At 37.6% G+C, this 24,276-nt stretch overlaps 2 protein-coding genes and 1 long non-coding RNA gene across 9 annotated transcripts; 1 reads left to right on the forward strand and 2 right to left on the reverse strand.

Moving 5' to 3' along the window:
- Positions 1-12: 12 nt before the first annotated feature.
- LOC143444114 (E3 ubiquitin-protein ligase Ufd4-like) lies at positions 13-3,689 on the reverse strand. Of its 2 annotated transcripts, XM_076943231.1 has the most exons (6): positions 2,562-3,689; positions 2,275-2,491; positions 1,366-1,893; positions 973-1,124; positions 685-820; positions 13-439 (listed from the first exon to the last, which is right to left on the reverse strand). In XM_076943231.1, exons 3-6 carry the CDS (start codon positions 1,378-1,380, stop codon positions 302-304), a joined length of 441 nt encoding a protein of 146 aa, XP_076799346.1. In that variant the 5' UTR covers positions 1,381-1,893; positions 2,275-2,491; positions 2,562-3,689; the 3' UTR covers positions 13-301. The 2 variants fall into 2 exon arrangements, with proteins under 2 accessions (XP_076799346.1, XP_076799345.1); XM_076943230.1 differs by having other exon boundaries at positions 1,366-2,491.
- LOC143473210 (semaphorin-3C-like) lies at positions 3,579-15,780 on the forward strand. Of its 6 annotated transcripts, none has more exons than XM_076970095.1 (21): positions 3,579-3,708; positions 4,081-4,226; positions 5,145-5,186; positions 5,294-5,410; positions 8,107-8,203; positions 8,402-8,512; positions 8,591-8,739; positions 8,917-9,040; positions 9,244-9,295; positions 9,380-9,545; positions 10,017-10,206; positions 10,485-10,564; positions 11,534-11,572; positions 11,722-11,882; positions 12,244-12,421; positions 12,597-12,699; positions 12,917-13,222; positions 13,317-13,400; positions 14,415-14,534; positions 14,647-14,694; positions 15,104-15,780. In XM_076970095.1, exons 1-21 carry the CDS (start codon positions 3,630-3,632, stop codon positions 15,118-15,120), a joined length of 2,409 nt encoding a protein of 802 aa, XP_076826210.1. In that variant the 5' UTR covers positions 3,579-3,629; the 3' UTR covers positions 15,121-15,780. The 6 variants fall into 6 exon arrangements, 4 of the variants coding, with proteins under 4 accessions (XP_076826210.1, XP_076799342.1, XP_076799344.1 ...); XM_076943227.1 differs by having other exon boundaries at positions 13,088-13,222; XM_076943229.1 differs by having other exon boundaries at positions 13,181-13,222.
- Positions 15,781-23,008: 7,228 nt separating this feature from the next.
- On the reverse strand, positions 23,009-23,468 carry LOC143463112 (uncharacterized). Its single transcript, XR_013118258.1, has 3 exons — positions 23,402-23,468; positions 23,225-23,310; positions 23,009-23,129 (listed from the first exon to the last, which is right to left on the reverse strand). It is a non-coding gene; the product is annotated as an uncharacterized LOC143463112 (long non-coding RNA).
- Positions 23,469-24,276: the final 808 nt, after the last annotated feature.

Consider the following 24,276-nt stretch of genomic DNA (forward strand, 5'->3'; position numbering starts at 1 on the left):
GGGATGAAGATTATAATGACTCGTGAAAACGATCTAGTAAGAACAATGGAACAGCATAGAAATTTGCTTATACCAGAAGGTTCAGTGGTAAAACTTAATTACAGGAAAATAGAGTCATGCGTGCAAGAGAAAAAGCAAGACAGTCCTCCAAGCATGATTAACTGGCAAAGGCTTACAAGGCTGGCAAGAATTGGCTGGGATATACCGCATACTAAAACGTACAGCTAATAGAGAGATTTTAACATCACAAACGAGTAATACGGAAAAGGCAAAACAACGTTTACAGATCGGATAGATCCTCTTAATTCAGATGGAAACCCTTTTTGGAAGTTGCGGCAAGACGGCGATCCTTGATAATCTCTTCCGATGAGTAATCAGAAAGTTTTAGGTAATGAACGCAGGTAATTACGGATGGATAACTTCCATCACCGGAGCCCACCTGAAGAGATGTGAGTTTTGTCATATAATGGGATTCAAACATTTGCTTAGTTTTTTTTATCATTTTAAGTTAATAACGCAAGTCTGCGAAATGTCAAAGCAACGCTAAAAACTTGGTAAAAATCTTATTTACAAATTCAAGAAATAAAAACAACATTATTTCTGTTTTCTGCCAAACAAATTTACATTGATTGCAAAAATTATGAGAAAACTATGAACAAAAAATTAATAACATTTTTTTCTGACCACGGTCAGCCTTGGTGTAAGATTTTCCAGACCGCCAGGTGGCAAAGAAGAGCAGCCGGTTGTGAACTGCAGAAAAGATTTTCTTTCGTCATCGGTCAATTGACAAAGCACGTTGACAAATGGCAAGAAACCGGGACTGAAACCAGAAATGAAACAGGAATTTATAAGCAACAAAATATTAACGAATAAGAAAAGATTGCTTAAGTATGAATAAGATACGCATTTAACTTCCGATTCTAGCCAAGCAGTACAGCTGCAAATACATTATTGACTATTGACTCGGCGAACCTGTCTTTGCTGAATCCTAGCTTTGGATCGATATAAGCAAATATGTCATCGCGAGTCCATCTTGGATGTTGATCCCCGCACAGCACCGATTTCAACTCTTCAGGATCAAATGGAAGCAGGTTCTTCAACGGAAAAACCGCGACTAAATCCCTCTATTATGAAGCAGATAAGAAATCAGTTAAATAACAATACAGAGCGATACTTTCATTGCAAGTTTGCGAAGAGATTTGTAAACTAGAAGGAAGATTAGACAACAGCACATGTTAGTTAAGTGGAGTCTAGTTAAGTGATTGCACATAAAAGTTATGGAAACGTAGTAGACCTTCTTGGTTCAGATACTGACTTTAGTAAATTGCAATGCAGACCAGGCAAAACGTAGGAGCATTGTGTTACCTGAATCAGTTTCATTGCTGGACCCAGTTGAAAGAGCTTGGGTGACTGCTTGTATAAAGGCTACATATAGTAAAGACCGCTCAATAGAGCAACCTCGGGAACGACAAAACGTGCTTAATCTACTATAGTAAGACAAAAAAATTCATAGTTTGTTCTGCATTAGTAAAAATTGCTCTAATAAGAGGCTTGTTCTGTAAACTGATGTTCTATTAGACAGTTTACTGTATTCATATTGGCATTGTAATTGGTAGCTTAACTTTGTAAGTCATGCCACAAGTAGTACAGCTAAACTTTTATCAGTTACTCCTTAATTGGATCTTATTCTATATGTTCCTGTTCTACTAAACTAGATCATACCGGTGGCTTCCTTTTTTCTATGCTCAAAGCTTTTTCTTCACTAGTTGACCTGTTGTTCACGTTTAACACTGCGGAAGCTCGTATTATACATCTGACGAAACTGTCCATCAACTGTGGGAAGCTTCCTGAGGAGAAGAGAGGTCGGGAACAGACACACACAGCTATTTTTACCTAAAAATGTTAAATATGTATTGTAAAAAAATTAACTTTCAATTATCTTATTTCAAGAATACCTAAAATGTTCGCCTTAGACATGTTTCTGTTGAACTATCCAGGGTAAACTGTCCATGAATAGATTTTAATTCAGTCACAGAAAAACATATATACTGTGTGTTTCAGTTGTTTAAGTGAGAAAATATGCAATATTTTGAGTGATTTTGTGCTATTTTTGTGTGATTTGACCTTTAAATAACCTTCAGATGACCTTGTAGAACAGGGGTCGGCAAATTATGATGGGACACAAGTTCCAGATACCGAGCATAGAAGATACCAGTCCTTTTATTTAAGGTGTCTATGACTGGAACAGAAAACATAGTAAATTAAATTCATTACCCTGGTTCATTAAGTGAATGATCATCTGTGTGAGAGACAATGTCACCCAATTTTGACCATCTTTATGTGTTCCCCCTGGTCGGTGTTTAACGAGATGCTTTACGTATTTATTACATGAAGAACATTGGTCCTTGCCTTCACGTGAGAGCTGGTTATATGATATTCCATGTACCTCGGTACAATGACGACCGACATTGACACCATCTTTTCGCATATGCTTAAAAACATAAACGTCACAAAATAAACTAAGATATAATGTTTTCAGGGTAGCTAAATAATAACCATACCTGCAGTATTTTGCCTTTCTTTTGGGGCGAGACGTCTGCGGTTGCACCTCCTCTGCACCACTATGCTCCGCTTCACCTTCCAACCCGTCAGATTTCCCTCCATCTACAATCAACCCATCATCATCCACCACAATCTCAGCCTCTGCCCCACTCCTGCCTGGAAATAATTATCATTGCAGGGAAATATAGAAAATGCATGAATCATTAAAGCGTGACGAATGAAGACAGATGGATGTGCGCAGCACAGATTTTCTGTGCGCGGAGACCGTGTCAACAGTGCGCATTTGCGCACGCGGGCAGCTTAGAGGGAATATTGATCAGAAAGTTGCTATTTATGATTAAGCAAGACCTAGAGAAAGATTGCCCTACCACCATCTGAGTCTTATTATTGCCCTCTTGATTAATAGCTGATAACATATCACAATAACAGTAGTGGTATCTGAGTAATGTATTATATTCAGCATATTGTATTTTGCACCTGAAACGTGACGAGACTGAACTTTAATGAATGACACAAACTAAATAGCACATAATCTCAATAACTGCATAATTGGCTTAATTGCTCTTTAACTGCTGCTGATACAAAGTTCTCTCCAGCCACGCAAACACTTATTTCCTAACCACAACGTAATACCGCAGGCAAGCTGCTACACATGGCATCGGAATTGATTATTTTTAGTTCATATATTTATAGATAGATTTATGGTTATTGTGCTAACTCGAAAGATTACTAGATCAATGGGTCGATGCCGAAAGCATCTCGACTGGAAACACCGATTTCTAAGATCGCACAACACGAGTATTTTATAAGATCACACAAGTTCAATAGCAAGAGGATAGAGACGGCTGGAGTCTGTAATCAAATCCCGACAAAGTCTGGACCATCGAGGCCAAATGGACCATCAGCAGTCAGCTTGTTGCATTTGTCCTCTATTCTCTATCTCAGTCTATCTCCTTTCTCTTTTAGGTCTGCATTGGGGAAAAAAGCGCGCTCTCCTTTATTTAAAGTGTAAACTGATCAATTTGTCGCGTATTCAAACCCTTGAACTTTGGTATCGCCAGGAAACTATGTCTGCAAGCTTGAAAGGAACCAAGTTGAATTTGATATCTCTCATTGTCATTGTGGGATTAACAGAATACGTAACAGGTAAGATTTAAGTGGAAAATTGTATGGGACTACTCTAGTCAATCACAATTTATCGTGTAAAGTACTGAAAATGAAGCTACTGCACCACTGCCAGTCTTAAATCCAAATCTAAATTCAGGGAAAATGCTCAGCAGTGTGATAATTACTTTAAAGTTTCTTTCCAGCGAGTTACTCTGTTAGTTGTGTGACTACTGGCAGGTAAAGGTATACCGGTAATTAAAAGACACCTTTTATAATAGCAACGTTAGTAGACGAATTCTCTATAGGAGAATCAGACAGTTAGTCATTAATGTAATCGAATTAGATTCTTGTGTGATCAAGTTCTATGATAGCATTACTACAAAATTACCTAACAGAGCTGTCTAATTTCAGCATTATCAAGCCTTGTCAAAGAGATCTATACAAATCGCCAGGCCAACTCCAACCTTGGCCGGGTTGTTCACGATGGTAACAAAACGTATGTCGCGGGAATCGACTATATTTTAATCATTCAACAAGGGAACACCACTGCGGAACGCGTAAGTAGCCCTATTCATAGAACAGAACAGTAATTAGTTGGAGTCCAGCGTAATCCAACTACTTTTAACTTACGGGCCAGTTTACAAAAACGTGACAACTTGCCATTTCCAATACTATTTCCACAATTATGACGTAACACACTATTATGACGTAACAAACAAATAGATAATGCGATCCAATGATGCTGTCGCAATTATTGGATTATGCCAAATTTCTCAGTGTTGCGCAATAGCCAGTATTAGGGTTCCAATTTAAAAGATACATAACATGAAAACTGTGGAATATTTAAAGGAAACAAAAACGTCTGGAACACTAGGTAGGCTACATATCAGCGCTTAAGAAGCCCAGTTGTACTAACGAGACCTGATAGGTATTAGGTTGAAACAGTATAGGCCCTGGTGTCTACAACTTTGAATTAAATTTTTGACACTTTTTATCCAAATGCTATGCTTGTTGTAATTGAAATAAATTAAATCAATTCTGTGAAAGCTCGCTGGCCGCAAAAAGTTTATCAGCGGCTTCTGTAGTTGGACCACGCTGAGTTAGAGTGTTAGACTATTAAACTATTCACAGGGGAATACAATTTTTGTTGACTTCGATCTAACAATGCAAACGCAAAATTTTTTTTCAAAATTGTTCCCCAGTGTTATCTATAAAACGCCAGGTAATAAAGATAAGACGTTCACAGCAATGTACGTAGATGGTTTGAACTTGTGCTGAGGTTTTGGAAGGAAGACTTATAGTTCACTTTTAGCAATTAATATTGCAAACTATAATCACTGCAGCAACGGTGATTTTTGGTCAATCTCTCATCTCCGCCAATACAATTAATGTACAGCCAAAAACGTTTAACCTATGAGTTGATTAATCTAACATTCTAACTAATCCATTAAACTTAAGTTTTTTTGCTGTTACAGATTCCTCTACCGGCAACACCGAGGATTTGCCAGTGGGTTGATGTGAGTTTCACAAAATTTGTCGGCGTGAATTGAAATTGAACTACATTTTTTAATAGCCAGCTACGCAATTACTTTACCTTCAATTCATCACTTTTCATTTTCAACAGCCGGGAAATTGTCATAACACCATAACAATCTTGCAAAAAATAGATTCGGACAAGCTATTGGTTTGTGGAACCGACGTCTTCAACCCTGTTTGTGTGCACATCAACACATCTGACCCGGTATGCTAGAAGTAGCTTTCTCTGTTCATGCAATCAAGCGTTTAGTATGGTATTTAAGTATTCTTCGATTTGAGTTGACGTAACTGCACGGTATGTAGTCTGCTTATACTCCTTTAACAAGCCCCTATTTTACACTTTTACAAACATTGGCGTTTTTCAACGTTTTCATGGTCCAACTCAGCTAAGTATAGTGAATGTTCAGGAAAACGGACGTTTTAAATCCTGAATACATTTATTAGTACTTCATTTAGTTCATGTTGACCAACGTTGCACAGGTTTTCGCGTCATATTGCGTCACACGTCTAGACTATAGAGTGCTCTTACGCAAGCGTTTCAGAAGCTCCTGATTTCATCATTTTATTAGTTTTGTTGTTTGACAAAAAAGCCACATCATAACGAAAACATTGATGGTGATAACTGATAACTGACAATGGATTCCGTACGGAAAATACTGACTGATGATTTGATTTAAGCACATGATATCATATTATGGAGATGGCACGTTTTTTCATATCTTGCACTTTAGACTACTAATTTTAGTGACCTCTAATCGCAGCAGTGACGCCTTTGACCAAGTTCTTTTCTCTTTACTTTCATTATCAGAAACGTTTGGTCTTGGTGAAATAAAACGCATGAATGAATTGTCGTAAAAGCGTTTGGGGATTTACCTTTTTTTGTCAATGCATTGTGCGCAAATAGCTGTTAAAGCTGGGTGATATTGCTGGAAAGAAATGTGAAGTATTTCCCATATATCGTGACGCCGAGTCGTTTCTCATAAGTCATACTCATAACGTAAACCTCAGGAACTTAATTATTTTACAGCACAGTTTTTTGAGTTATAGCAATGCTGTGTTTAAACCTGCTGTATTGGCAATAAATTATATAAATTATTTAGGTATTTCATGACACGTTCACCTGCGTTAAAGTTTTATTGATTACTTTATGGACGCCTGTTGTTGAACGAGCTTTTAAAACCGTCTATAGTATACTCTATAATACGGTAAAGTGCAGTTGTGGGCGTTATACGATGTTAGTTACTATGTTTTACACAATGTGCTACTGTAACCAAACTTTTCCTGACCAGGAATCTTCCCGCTCTAACGGCTAGTCACTTAGCCAGTTCCTGCTCACCTATTTTTACGAGCATTCTTTCAATAAAAACAAAGGTCTTTCTTGTATTAAAACCAAAAGTAGACTGATCTTACACTAGCTCAGCACCACACAGCCGAGTGCAACATTCCCACAAAACAAATTCCACGCGACTAAGGAATCCCCGTGGGACGCAAAATACATTACTAATTGGGCCCTCGGGCTAACGATCTGAGACGTCACGAGTATAAGCAAGTAAAACACGGCATATCGTGAACATGCATATAAAGACAACACAATGCGAATAAAAACGGTGTATACCGTGATGGATATAAAAACGGTGTATAACGTGATGGATATAAAAACGGTGTATAAAAATAATCCCGTGACACTACCAATCTTGCTGAGTGCACACATACGGTTGTTGCAGTACCAAATTTTTATTACTTCATTCTACTTGCATTCTACATTCTAAATGTCCGGGGCATTATACTGTTTGCTACGTTGAGCCCGTATGTTGAATATTTACATTAATGGCGCAGAATATGAAGGTTGGAACCTATTTCGCTCCAGGCGAATTATATTATTGTCTAAATGCAGTTTTATTACCGTCTTGCTGAGTTTCAGTGAGCTTATACACTACACGTAAGTTGTTATAGCTCTAAATCAGTGGTTCTTAAACTGGGGGGCGCGCCCCCCTTGGGGGCGTGTAACATTCGTAAGGGCGGCGCGAGAGATGACAAGCTGTATATGAGCTATGTCTAAACATGCTTTCTTGACTTTCACTATAGGTTCATTTTTACTAAAAGTTTAAAGTGTGTCACCATGGCAATTGTATTTTTGAAATTTGGATTCCGAAATACGTCAATTGTTACGTCATAATATTTGGTCTTTCTCCACATTGAAGCGTATCGTTTTCGTTTACTCAATCATGCACTCCTAGCTCGAATAACTGTTCTCTTGTCTTCTCTTTTTGCGGTGACCTGTTTTTTCTCACAACGGGGGTCGGCGTAACAAGAAAAACTTTTACAAATGTATCACTTGTAGAAATACTTAATTTACATTAAATGCATTTTCTTTAGTTTTACAATTACGATGTATACAGGAAGTCAGATGTTTTTACTACTAACCTGTAAATATTCGATCAGTTTACGACGTATAATTTTTGAGTCATTACCGATTGAAAATCTGTGTGCAGTGTTACCACACATAATAAAAATACTGGGATCACGTCAATTGGGCGATATAATTGGTCATGGTCAACTGACTCGAATTAATCGTTTGGTTTCCCCAAAACAACTACATCCTTCTCATTAATGAAAGTTAATTGAAAATAAATTGTTGTTTTGTTTAATGCTTTTTTATTTTGCAATGAGGGGGGCGCGAAATTTTTAGGTACCGTCAAGGGGGGCGTGTGTTAAAAAGTTTAAGAACCCCTGCTCTAAATAAATGTGTAGTACCGGTCGCTGTTTTTCTCGTCAGCGAATATTGACTGCAAGGGGGAGGGGGGTGTTGCGACTTGCGAGGCCATTTGTCGCAACTTTATGATACTACTGTAGCTTAAATATTTTTTTGTATAATCTTCATTACGATAATCTACTTTTTAGAGATACCCAGTGAGCCAATCAAGACTCAACGCACGCGTTTGGCTGAACAACCAACCGAGCAGTCCCGTGTCGTCCTTAGTTCTCAATCCTGGACCAGGTTTAATGCTTGTTTTATTATGAAGAATATTCAGCGTCCCGCAATGAATTCCATAAACTGCGTTAATCAAAGAACGTTAAGACATAATAGCAGCGAAGCGTTGCTCTGTTCGAACCCTGTGGCGCCTTCTTAGCATATTATTATGTATTACCGGTAGCTTCTGATCATTATTTAAGGACAACTTGGTCATTTTTACAGGTGTTGAGCTCTACATGGCCAATTGTCCGAGACAAGGACAAGCTTGCATCATAACAAGACAAATAAATAACTACCTGGCCACAGAAAACGTTGCGTGGTTCACTGATAATGGTGAGGTTCTCGAAAAGCCTTACTCAGAAACTGAAGCAGAACCTCACTTTCGTCTAACAAAAAATATTTTGATCTCAGAGCCAGACTTCCTTAGCACTTACTCCTCGGAACCTGAAAACGACAAAATCTATTTTCTGTTTCGAGAAGAACAAAATTACTTTCAGCACGATGGTTTTACCGCAGCAGGACAGATGAACTCCTACGCAATGGTTGGTCGTGTTTGCGCGGTAAGTTTAAAGAAAAATCTTGAAAGTAAGTCATAAAAGTAAGTTTCACAAAAACTGTATGCTATTAATGAGACTTGCATGCCAAGAACGCCCGGCGTTTGAGGAGATTTGCCAAGTAAAGTGATTTATCGGACGTTTTAGATATCCCAATAATCATTATTATTTCGCGTTTTGCAGGCGGACAGGGGGGGATCAATCAGTTTGACGTCAACCTGGATGACTTTTATGAAAGCGAGACTTTTGTGTCCTTTTCCAGGAGGAAGTAGCACTGGAAGCAGGAGCACGTACTACGACTATTTGAGTAAGTTTTTTGAGCAATTACGATTTTTGATTAAATACTTATCATATTCGGTTATCTGTAGTTTAAGCTGGAACTATTTGTAATATAAAGAGGTTTCCTGTTGTTGTTTTCTTGCTTTATACTTAACATGATGATTTGCGTCGAGTTCCTTTATTATTTTCATTGTCCGGAAACCCAAGTTCATTAAAACCTTGTTTTTTTAGGAGCAACGTACAAGATAGGAAATACTCTTTACGGCGTGTTTAGTTTTCCCAGGTAGAGAATATTATGATTTCTGTATACGCAACAGACATAGTTCGATAAGCATTTGTAAAAATGTAAGCCCACCGTTATTTTTAGCTCGTGGGGAATCCAAGAATCTGCTGTCTGCGCTTACGACCTGAAAACGATTGATGCTACTATAGATGGAACCGTCTTCCCGGGCAACGTCACCCGATATTTTGATAAAAATTCCGACTCCTTATCTAAAACTTTCACGTCATCATCGAGGTTCCTACCCGGTCAGGTACGCATGGTAAATTTGAGGCACGTTAGGATCCGCTGGAGCGATGACTTTAGAACTTGTAAAGTTCTAGCACAGGGGTGTCCAACCTTTTTGGCCAAAGGGCCACATACGATTTACAATTGATTGTTTACTGCTAATTTCCAATTAAAACCCTCGCACCAAAATTATAATCTTAGAAATACGTATTATCCTCTTTTACAATTATAAGAACAATAAACGTACCAAGATATAGTAAAGTCAACAAAGTTTTTACTACACGTCGACTGCTGGATGTTTCTATATCATTTATGTTTGTATTTTCACTGGAAGAGACGCTATCATCCGTTGCTCTCGTTTCTACCGTTTCTATTAATTATTTAATTATTATAAGAAAGACATTAAGCAGCAGAATGAAAGTAAGAAACGTTGACTTTAGCGTTAAACGTTGACGTTGACGTTGACTTTAACTGGTGTGCGTTTTATTCCTTGCAGTGTCCAGGCCCAGGCGAGTCCACAAACGACGTGTCCGGACGTTTCGAAAGTTTTGTAAGAATGACGTCATTAATTCAAAAAGCCATTCCTCCAATCAGGGGAAAACCCTTGTATGTTTCTCGTGATGCTGTGTTTGATTTTCTGGTTGGTGAAACCATTGACGAAGAACGCATTCTTCATTTAGTAAAAGGTATTTTTCCGTAGGTTAGGATACGGTTTTTAGGTTAATTCGTAAGCTATTTCGGTAAATATCGTATACTGTCGTCTCAGGTGCAAAAATAACCTAGCTGTCTAACCCATATACCAATGTACCATGTTTTTATAATGTATCATTTACACGATTTTGGATTTGCATAGTTTTGTGCCACTTGTAGGTTGATTAAGTTTGCCAGCATCTGCCGTTTTGTTGTTAAACCAAACAATGTTTGTCATCGAGTTATATTCAATATTCATATTATTTGCAAACAGAGAACGGATCAATACGGAAAATTCGAGTTTCCGCCACCGATAGCAATGACGTCGATGTACTTTCTACCGCCAAAATAGACGTGAGTCAAGGCCATAATAAACATAAGACAATTGAGAACACCGAATTCTTAATGTATGTAATACACTAAATACAGTACTACGAAAAACTTGAACGCCATTGTAACGATGTACATTAAAACTCTGGTAAGCGACCACGCCGACAATGCGACTTCCCGTATCACGACCTCTTAAATACGGTCCGGAATATCTTATTATTATAAATAATGTATAGCATTTTGTTTCACCAACGCTACCACCCTGTCATCCAGACCACACCCGCAAGATACAGTAGCTGGTACGGAACTACTTATTGAACTCCGCCTAACGCCACTAGTAACTTATAATGTTTCGTAAAATTTATACGCAGCCGTTGTTAAAGCCTAATTTAACTGTGGATGCAGCTGGGCCATGAGCAGTGAGCACGTAGGACTGTTGTTTATTATTCTTCTTGTGTGCGCTGAACAGTTCAGTGCATTGCATAATAATGCACATACGCAGACGGTACTACAATTAAATCTGTTGCTTCTTATTTTTCAACACTTCTCACAGTGATTTCAGAAGAACAATATGACGTCACATTGGACAAAGTTACACAGTGGTTCAATCAAGGAAACAATCGCGCTTATTAAGCAAAGTGAAGTGTCAACCGTTGCATTAAAACACATGTCTGTCGACGTCTTGAAGTAGTAATAAGCGATGAATTGCCTATCGCATTTATTAGGCGTGTTCCCTAACATAACACTTATTGTACGACGTATGTACTGAATGATTTTCTCGATTTATTATAAACAACGGGATCGCGAAAACACGAGCTACACACATGGTCTTGTGTATTGAGACCGTCATACTGCATTGTGATATTCGCTAACATAACCATTTATTGACAACGTCCTGTGGATGGTCGACTTACGGGGTAATCGAAATTACATTGACTTATCGTAGCTTCGTACGGCATGAACATGTTTTTCATTTTATTCTATATCTTTCAGGTAACTTCGAACATCTTATCGGCATCATTAAAGAACAAGGTGAGATCATAACCGCAGACACTTAACTTAAAAGGAATATTTTTGTCAAAATGAGCCCACCCATCGATTATGAAGGCTTAAACAACGCATTAAGCTTTTAGCATTCACAGATGTTGGCGAATTTATGATAGCAAAATCCGTCTTAATAGGATCTGATATTGGTCACTGGCGCCCAAGTGCTTCGTGTAGGGACGTCCAACTGCGCTTCTTATATCTCCTGTGGAAATTGTGTCTCTGATCCCTTCTGCCGCTGGCACGGTGGGGTGGAATTCATATGCAAGCAAGCGTCATCAGATAACACGGGCACGAGGTTTGTATTTTAACCGCAAGTTGATAACATCGGTTACCCTGCTTTGATTTGCTTCGAGCTATATAAAACGGGCGCTTTTGTAGAAATTTTGTTCGAAAATATATCTGAGATTAGTTGCCGAATTATGTTAAGTTGATCAAGCAGAATCAAGCGTGACATAAATGTAATTTAGCATGATATAGAGAGTCGTACGTTTCAAAATCTTGTTGTTTAAGTTAACTCGTAAAGGCATAAGTCATGTATATAGGCTATTACGCCGGGAGGCCTTCAGCAAACTGGAATTAAAGTTAAAGCAGAACGTCAAAAATAGCAAGAAATGCAAACACGTGAAACTTTTTGATCCTACATCTTCTATTTTTAGCGGTAGTTGTTCGGCGTCACCCTCAGCCCCAGGTTCACCAACAGTTTCGAAACAGGTTACGGAGGTTATTTGGCCTGCTCCTACAGAGGATGTTTCAACAACTGAGTATGTATGCAGGATTTTACTTTCAAACGGTACAGTGGTCCACCGTGTAACGACCATGGAAAATTCTATTCAGGTGAATACTGGTTAACCATAAATAGCTGGTTTCATTAACTGTAAAGTATGTTTGCTCGTACACACAATGCCGTTCATAACTGAGTAGTTGGCTGTTTCTTCAACGTTGAAATATCCACCGCAAATGCACTTCTTTTTGTAGCTATTATACTTGAGTTTTTTGTTGTCGTTCTTAGATCCCAAAGTCAGTCCTAAAACCCGGCGTAAGATATTTGGCTAAAGTCTGGGCTCTCAATCAAAGAAGTGCAAGCCTACCTGCTACCGTAGCGTTTGAAGGTGGTAAGTGTGGTACAGTAGTTATTATCCCCAATTATTTTTGATAAAGTTTTTAGTTACCGCAGTTTTACTGGGTATCATTATGAAATATGTAAAGGCAATAATAATAATCTTTCAGTGAATACGAACGCTACGATTACTTTAGCAGCCTTTGGTATTTCTTGAACATATTTTTCGCGTTACCTTTTTTGTTGATAAGTTAAAGCTTGCTCTGTTAAAGTTAAAGCTCTGTTCGTGTCGCTTACGACTCTACGTGGTCTAACCCTGCGAAAACCGACGGTCAGCACAAATGACGTCACAATTTCATGGAGTGAAGTAGAGTGTGCTACGTGTTACAACGTCACTGTGTACGAAACGGATACCGACACACTGCTGCACTCTTACGTTTTAGAAACCTTATCTACGGGCGAAATTTTGTCTTTAAGCATTGAGAGTCTTGCAGTCGGGCGTACGTACAAGGTTGAAGTATATGCTGTGTCCACAGATGGCGTGAGGTCGGATGCAGAAAGTTCATCTTTCAGTACTGGTAAGTGACGCTTTGAAAATCGATTTTTTTTTGAATTTGATTGTCGAAAATTTAACAGCTGTGTAATTGTAATCATGATGTACCAACTTTGTAGCCATGACAGTAGCCGAACGCAGCGCAGTAGAAGCCGTTAATACTAGAAGAAGGTCGCCAACTTTAGTTCCGAACTCATCCCAGAGTAAGTAGACTCCAAATAGTTCCACTCCGCTAACAGAGTCTACTACGTCAGAGCCTGTTACCCAAACAACGTCAGAATCTACAGAGCACCCGTCAGAATCTACTGCTAGTAGGTCCATTGATACCTCTACACCCGAACCGGAAAAGCCAAATTTTTTGCTTGATCCACCAAAGCCATCTCAACAAGATAAGCCCAGTATTTGACTTTGGGAATGCCGCTCACAATTCAGCATGTGTGTGTGCGAATCACTGTTGTATAAGTTTGCATGGGTTGGCCAAGACTATTCAACGTACAGCTATAGTCCGCAGTTGTTTTTCAACTTACCATTTTACTTTTAACGTGTGCAATGTCACATTTAACGGGGAGTCAGGAAGGCAGGAAGGCAGTTTTCATCCCAGCTTTTAATTGGTACAATTGCAATTTAATTTTTAAGCTCCCTTATAACATGTAAAGTATTTAATGGTATGCTTACGTGTAAAAACTGCACATATAATATATGTTTACTAGCTATAAGATATTTGCCCGTTTGTTTTGAAATAACTGAGCGAGCACAACAATGCTGTCCTAATAGAGTTGGTGTTTTTGGCATTTGTTTTCAAAACAAGCTGGCCATTGTCTCATATCAACATGCGGCATTAAACCGTGGTTTTGTTTGGACATACAGTAACACTGCACATCCAACAAAACTTAAGTAATACAGGTTTAATGCAGCTATATAACATCGGTGAAATTGCATGGCTTGAGAGTTGTCACTGTCTAATTTTGTAAGCTGCAAGCTTAGTAACTTCACAAGTTTTAGTTTGAAATTTACTTCGGCACCCCTTGAAATGTCCATAAAGTGTACAGAGGCGCAAACTTTATACACATATGCGAGACACTTCACAAGTTTGTTCTTGAAGAATTCACTACATTTGTTATCTTCCATTTTCTTAAATCATTTAAGTTAAATAGCTTTAGAATTAGGTTGGATGAAGTGTCGGTAACTTATTTTAAATACTTCTATGTTTATTGCAGGTTCGTCTTCCTTTGCCCCATTCTTGATAGCGGTCATCGCAGTTGTATTATTCATTGTGCTCGGCGTTTGTGTACAAAATCGATACGCAATCGGCCTAAAAACAAAGCACATTCGTTCAGGTGAATTTCTGCTACGTACATAAGTGAAGTGTTTTGTATAGTTCGTGTATTTGTTAACCGGTTATAAACTTCGACCTACTTCACTATAATAATCTGCTTTTTATCGCTACAGGTGACCAAATTCTGAAACGCAAATATGGCCTTATATGGTTAAAATCTGGTAAGTTAGTGTTGGTTTCAGTCTATCAAAAGTCAAACTGTTTAAACTCCAGATGCGAATCTTGGCCGCCCTCTAGCGACTAGCAACACCTTTACCACCATACAACGTTGCACTGTTTTGAGAAAATAATTAAAATACCTTGTCTCCTGTTCCTTTATAAGTTTATATCATCATTAAAATCTTTTCAAAGACTTTTCCTACAATTTAAGCTGCTGTGTTTAATGCTAGTGAAATAAAATTTTAGTTGTAGACTTAGCCCATCTTTCCTTAAAAAATATGTAGGTGAATTTTTATGTACGATGTGTTCTTGTTTAATATAGTTTTATCGATCGGTATTTTGGTGTAATGTCTTTATTAAGTAATAAAATAATCTTTATTCAATATTACATTAACACCCAGAATATTACAGATTCATACAACGTATGAAACTTGTCAAAACCATTGGAATTTACCAAAATGAAGAGACACACTGTAGCACCGGGTGAGAAGAACAACTTCTAAGAAAAAATTCAGGCCCACGATGTTTTATTTTCCGACTGAATTTTTGCACTAAGAAAATCACTTGGGCTGTATGTTTTTTGTCCGATGTGCGAGATGTATGAAATTTTACACCGTTGTGCATTTATGGCTTTATTCTGCCGTTATTTTATCCAGCTTACTTGTATTATATGTTTGCGAATTTCTTTTTACCTGACATAAATTTCTATTTTCTTGTGAGTTTGAAGATTTTAGCAAATCATAATAGTGACGACTGACGACCAAATCTTGCCGTTTTATGCGTCACGTTCAGGCATAATGTCTATTTGTTTCTACGACGTATTACTAGTGGATTGAGACGTACTTAGTCTCTTAGTCTTTGTGTTCTTATCCTATAACACTTGTTCTTTCGTTTTTATTACAAAATTTGCCCTAGTTGTTTTGCCCCTATTTATTTTCGTGTTCTTTTCTTAATCGTGTCCGATGCTAGCTTTACAAATCCATTTAAACCCTTTTCTCTATAGCTTCAATATTTGCCGCTATTTCTGTTTCCAAACGATCACCATTTTCTAAAAGTTTTTCCTTGTTATAAAGCAATTCTTCATGTGTTTCAGTCGAGTATTCAAAGTTTGGACTAGGGTTAGTTCGGATATCAATAATTTTTACTATCCGGATAACGGATATATCCGTATGTTTGGAATTTATCTAACCGGATAATAACTGCTAAGTGAAACAATCGATTTCACGAGGTTTACATGAAAAATGGATTGTAAAATCATTACACAGTTTTATTGTAGATCTACGTACACGCGCATTACGAGAAATATCACGCAAATTCAATGTTCACTGCTTCTGCAACGCCCTCCTTATAAACAGGGTTGCCATCAGTCTCAACTCAAAAATAAGGACGACTAGAAAATGAAAGACGAATACCACCTTAAACAGTGTACAACAGGAGAAAGCAACCAATGTTCCTAAAAAAAAAACAAGAGACTATCTGCATGTTCATAATTTTGGTACAAAATGGTATCGTAAAGGTGACAAAATGCCCAAAATACGAACCTCCGCCCTAAAAATAAGGACATTTCTTAGAAAAAAGGACAAACATATTTTCTAAGACACGGACCTTTAAAATAAGGACAAATCTTAGAAATAAGGACGGTATGGCAACCCTGATTATAAAGCACAATGCATCAATTGTGGAATCCTGTAGACGGGACCGGAGTTTTGTAACAAAGAGTCCACATGCACTGAATGCTCTTTCTGCTTCCACAGAAGTGGGCTGAATAGCAAGCCCCAAACTGGATTATCACTTTTGAAACGTTTAAATTCCATCTCTTAAATTTATTCACTTCAAACTAGGTTGTAGTCAAAGCTTTTCAACTGACACTTCACAGACTTTACCTTGCCATGAGAATGCAGTCTTCTATTAAAAGAATCATTCATTATGCTTTCTTTATCTATGTATTTCTTTATGATCTTTATCTATCTATGATCTATGTCTTAGAAGATGATTAATCAAATTTCCTCCTCTGAGTCTTCCAGCTACCTCCACATGCGGAAAGGATCGTTTTCGATGCAACGCAATGTGAATGAATGTGCCGGAATGTGCATCTCATCACGGTGGGTGTGCGACAGAGAAAAACACTGCATAGATGGTGAAGATGAATCCGACGAAACCTGCGCAGGTAATCGCTGGACTTTATCTCTTCGTATACGTATACTAAAATTGGAACGATACATAGAAAGCAAAACGGTTTAAAGTACGAGGCTCTGGCTACATGTGTTCTCAACGAAAAACAGCAACTAAATTGCAGCTGACACAGTTATGGAGTCTGCAGTGTTTTGCTCCCATAGGAAAGCGCAATAAAAAAATTATCAAGACGTCGGAAAAGAGCACAATATCTTACGATTCTTCCTTTCATACGTGGTTTACCTTAATGTGGAATATTAGCTTTGTTGTCCCCTAGTGGCGGACCCATTAAATAAACCTAGCATATTATAGCGTGTATGCTGAATGAAACAAGAGCAAAAAATGAAAAACGGTATAAAGCACTGCGGCAGAAACATGTCGGTCTTTTTTTTGAATAAGGTAATTCAATCTGAGCTATTAGTTTTGTTGTTCGATTATGTCATGTTAAGGTCTTGAATAGGATCTTTAGAAAGTTGAATCATTCTAGCTAAAGACAGCAATATTTAGTGTTTTATTTGAAAACTTTAAAACAAGAACCAGTCTTACTTACCAAAAAGTCCTTTTCAGGACTAGTAAGACAATATGACCTACGCAGACAAGGTCAAAAAGAAAAGTCAGTGGGTTTTCAAAGTTCCAGAAAACTACAGCAGAGAATGTGAAGTGACTGCAAAGTTCGCCCAACCAATGAAACGAGGAGAGATATATCAGCTACTCACTTCGATTAAAATGCCACTAAGCGCAATTGAAGGCATAGTTCAACGCCCTGGAAGCATCGTCGATTTTACTGTTGAAAACAAGAAAGGAGCAATAAAATTGGCAAATGCACTAGAACAAGTAGAAGGGATCAACAGTGCAATAGCTCATGGTGACGAACATGCGGAGTTAACTGTCTCATGGGTACCGCCTACCTTCCCCCAAGAAAGTATTAGAGAAGCTCTTGCAAGCCTAGGAATCTCGAAACCAGCCACCTACGGTCGAGATAGAATGAGACAAAAAAAAGACGGAAGGAGAATCTTTACAGTCAAGAAGGCTCTATTAAGAGAAGTCAAGCCACCATCTTGCATTTACTTCGGACATTACAGATTCATGCTGAGTTATGAAGGTCAAAAAAAAACATGCAGTCGCTGTGCCGAAGACGACCACATCGCAAAAGACTGCCCGTACAGGCAACAACGGAGAGTTGTGACTTCGCAAGCGTGGGAATCAGAAAACTCAAAGACCACAAGAGCATCGGATCAGTCTTCCGATGAAAGCTCGCCAATGCTCGAACGACCGTACATTCCATGTGAAGAGACATTTCCAAAACTTGATAACCCGATGATTCACTCTACGCCAAACGAGGACAAATCCAAAACAGGTAACAAAAATATCAACCAAGAAATTGACCATTTTGACGGTTCAATCAGGGAAACAAAAGAAAACAGAAGCCAACTCACAGCTGAAAGAACAAATAAAGGTCTAATAAGAAGGGAAAGGGACTCTGGCAGCTCCCAAAACTCGACAAAGGACAAACCTCCCAGCAGGAAACACAAGGACGATGAAGACACCACCGACAACTCAGATGAAGACCCGACAGAATACAGCATTCCAGAGGAACAGGAAAAAGGTACAATACTCTGCGAATGTAACAATTTAATACCGAAACCAGTAGGACGTGAAAAAACATTTTGTCATTCGTGTAAGTTGGTCTACTACAGATGTAACTGTATAGAAAACAACGAAAAATGCGCAAATAGCCTGAGACAAAAAAAGTGTAACAATTGCAATCACCAATACGTGCCAGACGCAACTTTTCTAAACACGACGATTTATTAATGTTTAACTACATCAGAACAATAGCCCATTCAAAAAACGTGTATTTTTGTAAAGTGTTTTGTAATCTGGACATTGTTTTTTATGTTAAAACCTACACCGTTATTTTTTATATCAGTAGAACGAACGTTTTTTTTATCTGGAATCAACTCTTATCACTTCAAAAACAATGACTTGCTACCTTAAAATTTGCACCCTAAACTGCCGCGGGTTAAATGATAAGGCAAAACGTGCAGAGCTTTTTAGCACCTTAAAGAAAGATAAGGCCCACATTTTTCTGCTACAAGAAACCAAATGTCCCCCTGATAAAGAAAATGATTGGTGCAAGGAATGGGGTGAGTCAAAAGCGCTTTTCAATTCGGCACCCAAAAAGAAATTCCAAGATAAGGGAGTCGCAATTCTAATCAATCACCCTGCAATTACATTCAAAGAAGTAAATCACGACGTAGAGGGTAGAATAATCAGTGCGGTTTTATCAATACATGGTCACCTTTTAAAAGTAATAAATATTTACGCACCAAACGTAAATTCCGGAGATATTCGTGAAAACGATAGATTTTTTAAACAAATGTACCAGTATGTCGATGGAAAATTGCCCACAGTCCTAGCCGGCGACTTTAATATTGTCGACGACCTGACTTTAGACAAACACCCCCTCTTCGAAATCGATATAAAAAAACCGAACTAATGAAACTCTGCGAAACATATGATCTAATTCTAAAAGATCATTTTCGGGAAATATACGGCCAAAAGAAAATTTATACGTGGCAGAACGGAATTAGCAAATCGCGCATTGACAGATTTTATCTGTCAAAATATCTCCACGCAACAGAAATTAGCCAGCAACCGTCTCATTTGATAGACCACGAAAAAATAACAATAAACTTAAATGTCGCCGCCCCTCCTCCTAACGCGAAAGCGAAGTAACGCTGTTTAGTGCGTTACCAGGTGATTTCATAACATCCTAGTTTTAACTGAATATAATTCCCATTGCCAACGCTTTGCCTTTATCGGTCACACATTCTGAAATGTTCGTGTATATTGTGTTGAATATTTCCGTTCACATCGCTCCGCTTTATAAACTCGTGCTGATACGCGAGTACGCGCAGACAGAGAGATACTAAATCGTACGAACGTACTAAGTTAGTCGTGTTAAAATGTAATTTGTTAGACTTGTTTTAATTGGTGAATGCTAAGTTTGTGCTTGTGTCATAATAATCGGAACCGGTACAGTTCCTACAATAAAGGATTGTTTCTGATAAACTGTATCTGTTAATCGTAATAGCTTTCGGCTAGTAGCAGTAGTAACACGTTAAGGTTAGAGATTTCTAACCGCACGCAACCACGGAGTCAGATCATTAATTCGGCAGGTAAACTAAGACCGGATAGTTAAATCAAGCAGAACCTCCGCAGACTCTTCCGCTTTCCTTTTGTTCAGTCTCTGAGCATTTCTTCCCAGTTATGGCACACAATATGTGGAGACCATTTCTTATCTTGATCGCCAAGATGGATGCCAAAGTAAGCTCTGTAGGCAGGCTTCACGGACGATGTTATATTTAATCTTTGACGAAAAAAGCATGTACACCCCACTCATATAACAAAATGAATCAGGTTTATTTTTGCATTTACGAGTGTAAAATAGAGCTTATAACCTATCCTACAGCATCTATCCGCAATACCTCACTATAATAAAACTGCTTAGTTTCTTCAAACGCCCTTAAACAGCAGTAGGCTACAACTTAAAAGAGATGAAAGCTTCTATCTGAAACACTGGTACTGTACCATGCAGACTGCGCACACTAAATATGAGCCAGAAACGAAAAAATTTAAATTTTCGATTGCATAAAAACTAGCCTAGAGCATTCATGAAAAAACTGATTGCAGATTTGAAATCAGCATCCCAAGATTGTGTAGAATCAGTTAAAAAATCTCATGCAACAAAAAAAAAAAAAAATTTGTTGACCAGTGTAATTTAAACTTAACTAGCCTATAGGATTTTAGGCTAATGTCTGAACATCCTAGGCTGGGACTGGCTAAAACCTGGACACCACGCAATCCGCGGATCGTCCATGGACGGTTGAAAATGGACGATTTTTGCGTAAGCGTCCATGGACGTTTTTACGCAAAACCGACGTTTTCCCTTAGTCGTCCATGGACGGTTGTTGAAAAGCTTAAATAGCGGATAGGGGAAAGCGTCCATGGAAGATTTTAGGAAAAGCTTAAATAGCGGATAGGGGAAAGCGTCCATGGACGATTTTAGGAAAAGCTTGAATAGCGGATAGGGGAAAGCGTCCATGGACGATTTTAGGAAAAGCTTGAATAGCGGATAGGGGAAAGCGTCCATGGACGATTTTAGGAAAAGCTTAAATAGCGGATAGGGGAAAGCGTCCATGGAAGATTTTAGGAAAAGCTTAAATAGCGGATAGGGGAAAGCGTCCATGGACGATTTTAGGAAAAGCTTAAATAGCGGATAGGGGAAAGCGTCCATGGACGATTTTAGGGAAAGCTTGAATAGCGGATAGGGGAAAGCGTCCATGGACGATTTTAGGATAAGCTTAAATAGCGGATAGGGGAAAGCGTCCATGGACGATTTTAGGAAAAGCTTGAATAGCGGATAGGGGAAAGCGTCCATGGACAGTTATGGGATAGGCTTAAATAGTGGATATGATGTAGTGTCCATGGACTGATTTGAGATAGGCTTAAAAAACGGGACTGGGTAAAACCTGGACACGACGAAATCCGCGGATCGTCCATGGACGGTTGAAAATGGACGATTTTTGTGTCAGCGTCCATGGACGATTGCAGGAGAAGCTTAAATAGCGGATATGAGGAAAGTGTCCATGGAAAGTTATGGCATAGGCTGAAATAGTGGATTTGATAAAGTGTCCATGGACTGTTTTGGGAGGGGCTTAAAAAGCATCCATGGACAAATTTTGTTATAAGATGAGTTGACAGGAGAGAAGTGACCATCATCGTCCATCCAGTAAAAACTCACTCAGTATTTGAATGTGAACGTGGGGGAGGAATAAAATTAATTGGGCATATAATGACTATTCTTTCATAATGTTGCAGAGGGGATTTCTCACCCAAGAACAGCAAACTTTCCAATCTGGGTCTGAATAAAGTCCAATTCCAAAAACTTTTTAAATTATGTGATTGAAGACTTTAACCAAGTTGTTTTCATCATCACTCAAGCTTGATGTGTTAAATTGTACATATTTTACTATAACTGTGACCAGCGTAACACATAATCTCGATTTCATTTCTTCATGTATTGCTTAAAATTGATTATATTCACTGCTTAAAATTGATTATATTGATTCTTTTTTGCAGGTGCTGCAAAATATTCCTGCTACATATGCTCTATCACCGCGACACAATTCTGATGAACCCATCGACAACAAAGACTGCATTCAATCTGAAAAAACAATATAGACAATTAAATCTTGTGAAGTAATCTCTTATGCAAAGAGATGGACAGACAGCACTTTTCGTGTAAAAGATGATGCAGTAAATGCAATATTTGCCGCGGTAAAGGTTACTTGTTCGCAATTTTGCTTGACACTTCTACATTAAAAAAGATCAACAGATGCTACAATTGCTATTAAGGAGTAATTAACATGTGTCTTTTAAACATATACTTGTTAAAATTTTAACTAATCACACGAAAGTAATCACAAAAAAGTATTTTGGAACCACGAGTGCAAAATTAAAACACCTAGAATTTTAAAAGTGATTTTAAATTTTCTAGTTGTGTTTGAGTTAAGTAATTTTTATGTATGTATGGTTTTTTGGTTGTAGAATAGGAACTATACAAAAATAAAACTATGCACTGCTGGACGTGGTCGTTGCATAGTTGGTCGTTTTCACATAAATCTATTTTACCTTAACTTTATACATAAGTATGGTTTAGTGCTCTTCTGGAAATATATGTGGCATAGTTCAACGACCTTGAACAACAACAAGGTCACAACATGCTACAAATACTGCAGGTCTAATTAAAACCCCAACGGCCTCTGACCGGTGGAATCAAGAAGTAAATTGCCAAAGTCCATGCGATACTTCTTGCAGGACTCGCTGTCCGTATGGAAATCGATCTGTTCCTCACCAGAACTTTCATGAACGATTCTTTGAGCTTCCTACAAAATGCCACTTATTGATAGAAAAGATATTTTTTTACATCTCATTAAAATCAACTTTGATTTTAGGAATATACACAATTACACATTGTGATGGCAAAAATTTTGAATTAGTGATACTGATAATATATACCAATGATAATAGTGATTATATACTTAATCATCACAAATTTAAATTCATCTTTTCTAAAAATTCCTTTAAAGCAAGTGGGCCACAATTCAAACCGTCTAGTTGCCTGTCATGTTTCCTATGCTGGAAAATCCATCTATCCCATGTGCCACGAAAAAACTTTCCATTAGCACGTAAAAATGATCTAAAATACACTTACAATATCAGAACCATAAAATGAAATAAACATTTATGACATAAAAATTAGTAATGCACGTGGCTGTGGCTTATTCCACTCACTTCCAGTTTCTTTTTATTTGTTCCATATACATTAATTCTTTGCCCATTGGGTCATAAAGAAAGATGCAATATTCTTTAACATTAGCCTGTAAATAAGTAATTAAAAAAAGGTAAAATTTTTCGCTGATTGTGTTCAAACAGAAAAATAATGTAATTAATTCATAATTGTATTTGTACCATCAATATCCAGTGTTGGTTAAAGTTTATAATTGAGAAGAACTTTCGAGATAAGACATCATCAGCACAAGTTAAATTAACTTTGTCACATAAATGAAATTTAAATTCATTTATGCAAAATTCAAAATAAATCTTTTGCAAATGAATAGAAACAAAGACGTCAAATGGTGTAATGGAATTTAAAAATTATAGCCAACTATCAATTCTCTTAAAGTGCATAGTATGAAAAGCACGATTATAGTACCTATTAATCACACCGACTAATAAAAAAAAAAGTTTCTTGTGCAATTGATGGTAGAGTAGTACTTCATAGTTTCGATATTATTCAACTAAATACGATTGTAAGCATAGCAAAATAATAGTTTATTAATCGGCATTATCTATTTTAGTGGTTCCCAAAATTTAACTGCGTATTTTACTGCATCAAACGGCGTATTTTAACTTGAAAAAAAATAACAATAGAATGAATAATGTTTGGCAGTAAGTTGCTAATTTTTTTGTTCGTTACAAACAGTTGAAACTGCTATTGGTCGCCACTCCACTGACTTACTTATGAACCAATTCTGTCTGATCATAGTTTCACGAACATTTAACTAATCACAATTAAATTACAGTTATTGAAATTTAACATATTACTTAATCAACCATTTAACAAAACATGGTAAAAACTGGAAACTTAATAACTTTACTTTAAAATAGTACCAAAATCAACAAATCTTGCCTTGGGAACTCATAAAGCATGTTATCTTTCAACAGGCAGTTGTCTACCTGATGAAATGTCTATAATATAATAAAGTAATCTATGACCCAGGCTGAACTATTGCGTCTTAGACATTTCACTCTACAATGAAAAATGTTGAAATAACTTGAAATGT

This window comes from Clavelina lepadiformis, chromosome 1 (assembly GCF_947623445.1).
Source record: "Clavelina lepadiformis chromosome 1, kaClaLepa1.1, whole genome shotgun sequence".
Classification (NCBI taxonomy): domain Eukaryota; kingdom Metazoa; phylum Chordata; class Ascidiacea; order Aplousobranchia; family Clavelinidae; genus Clavelina; species Clavelina lepadiformis.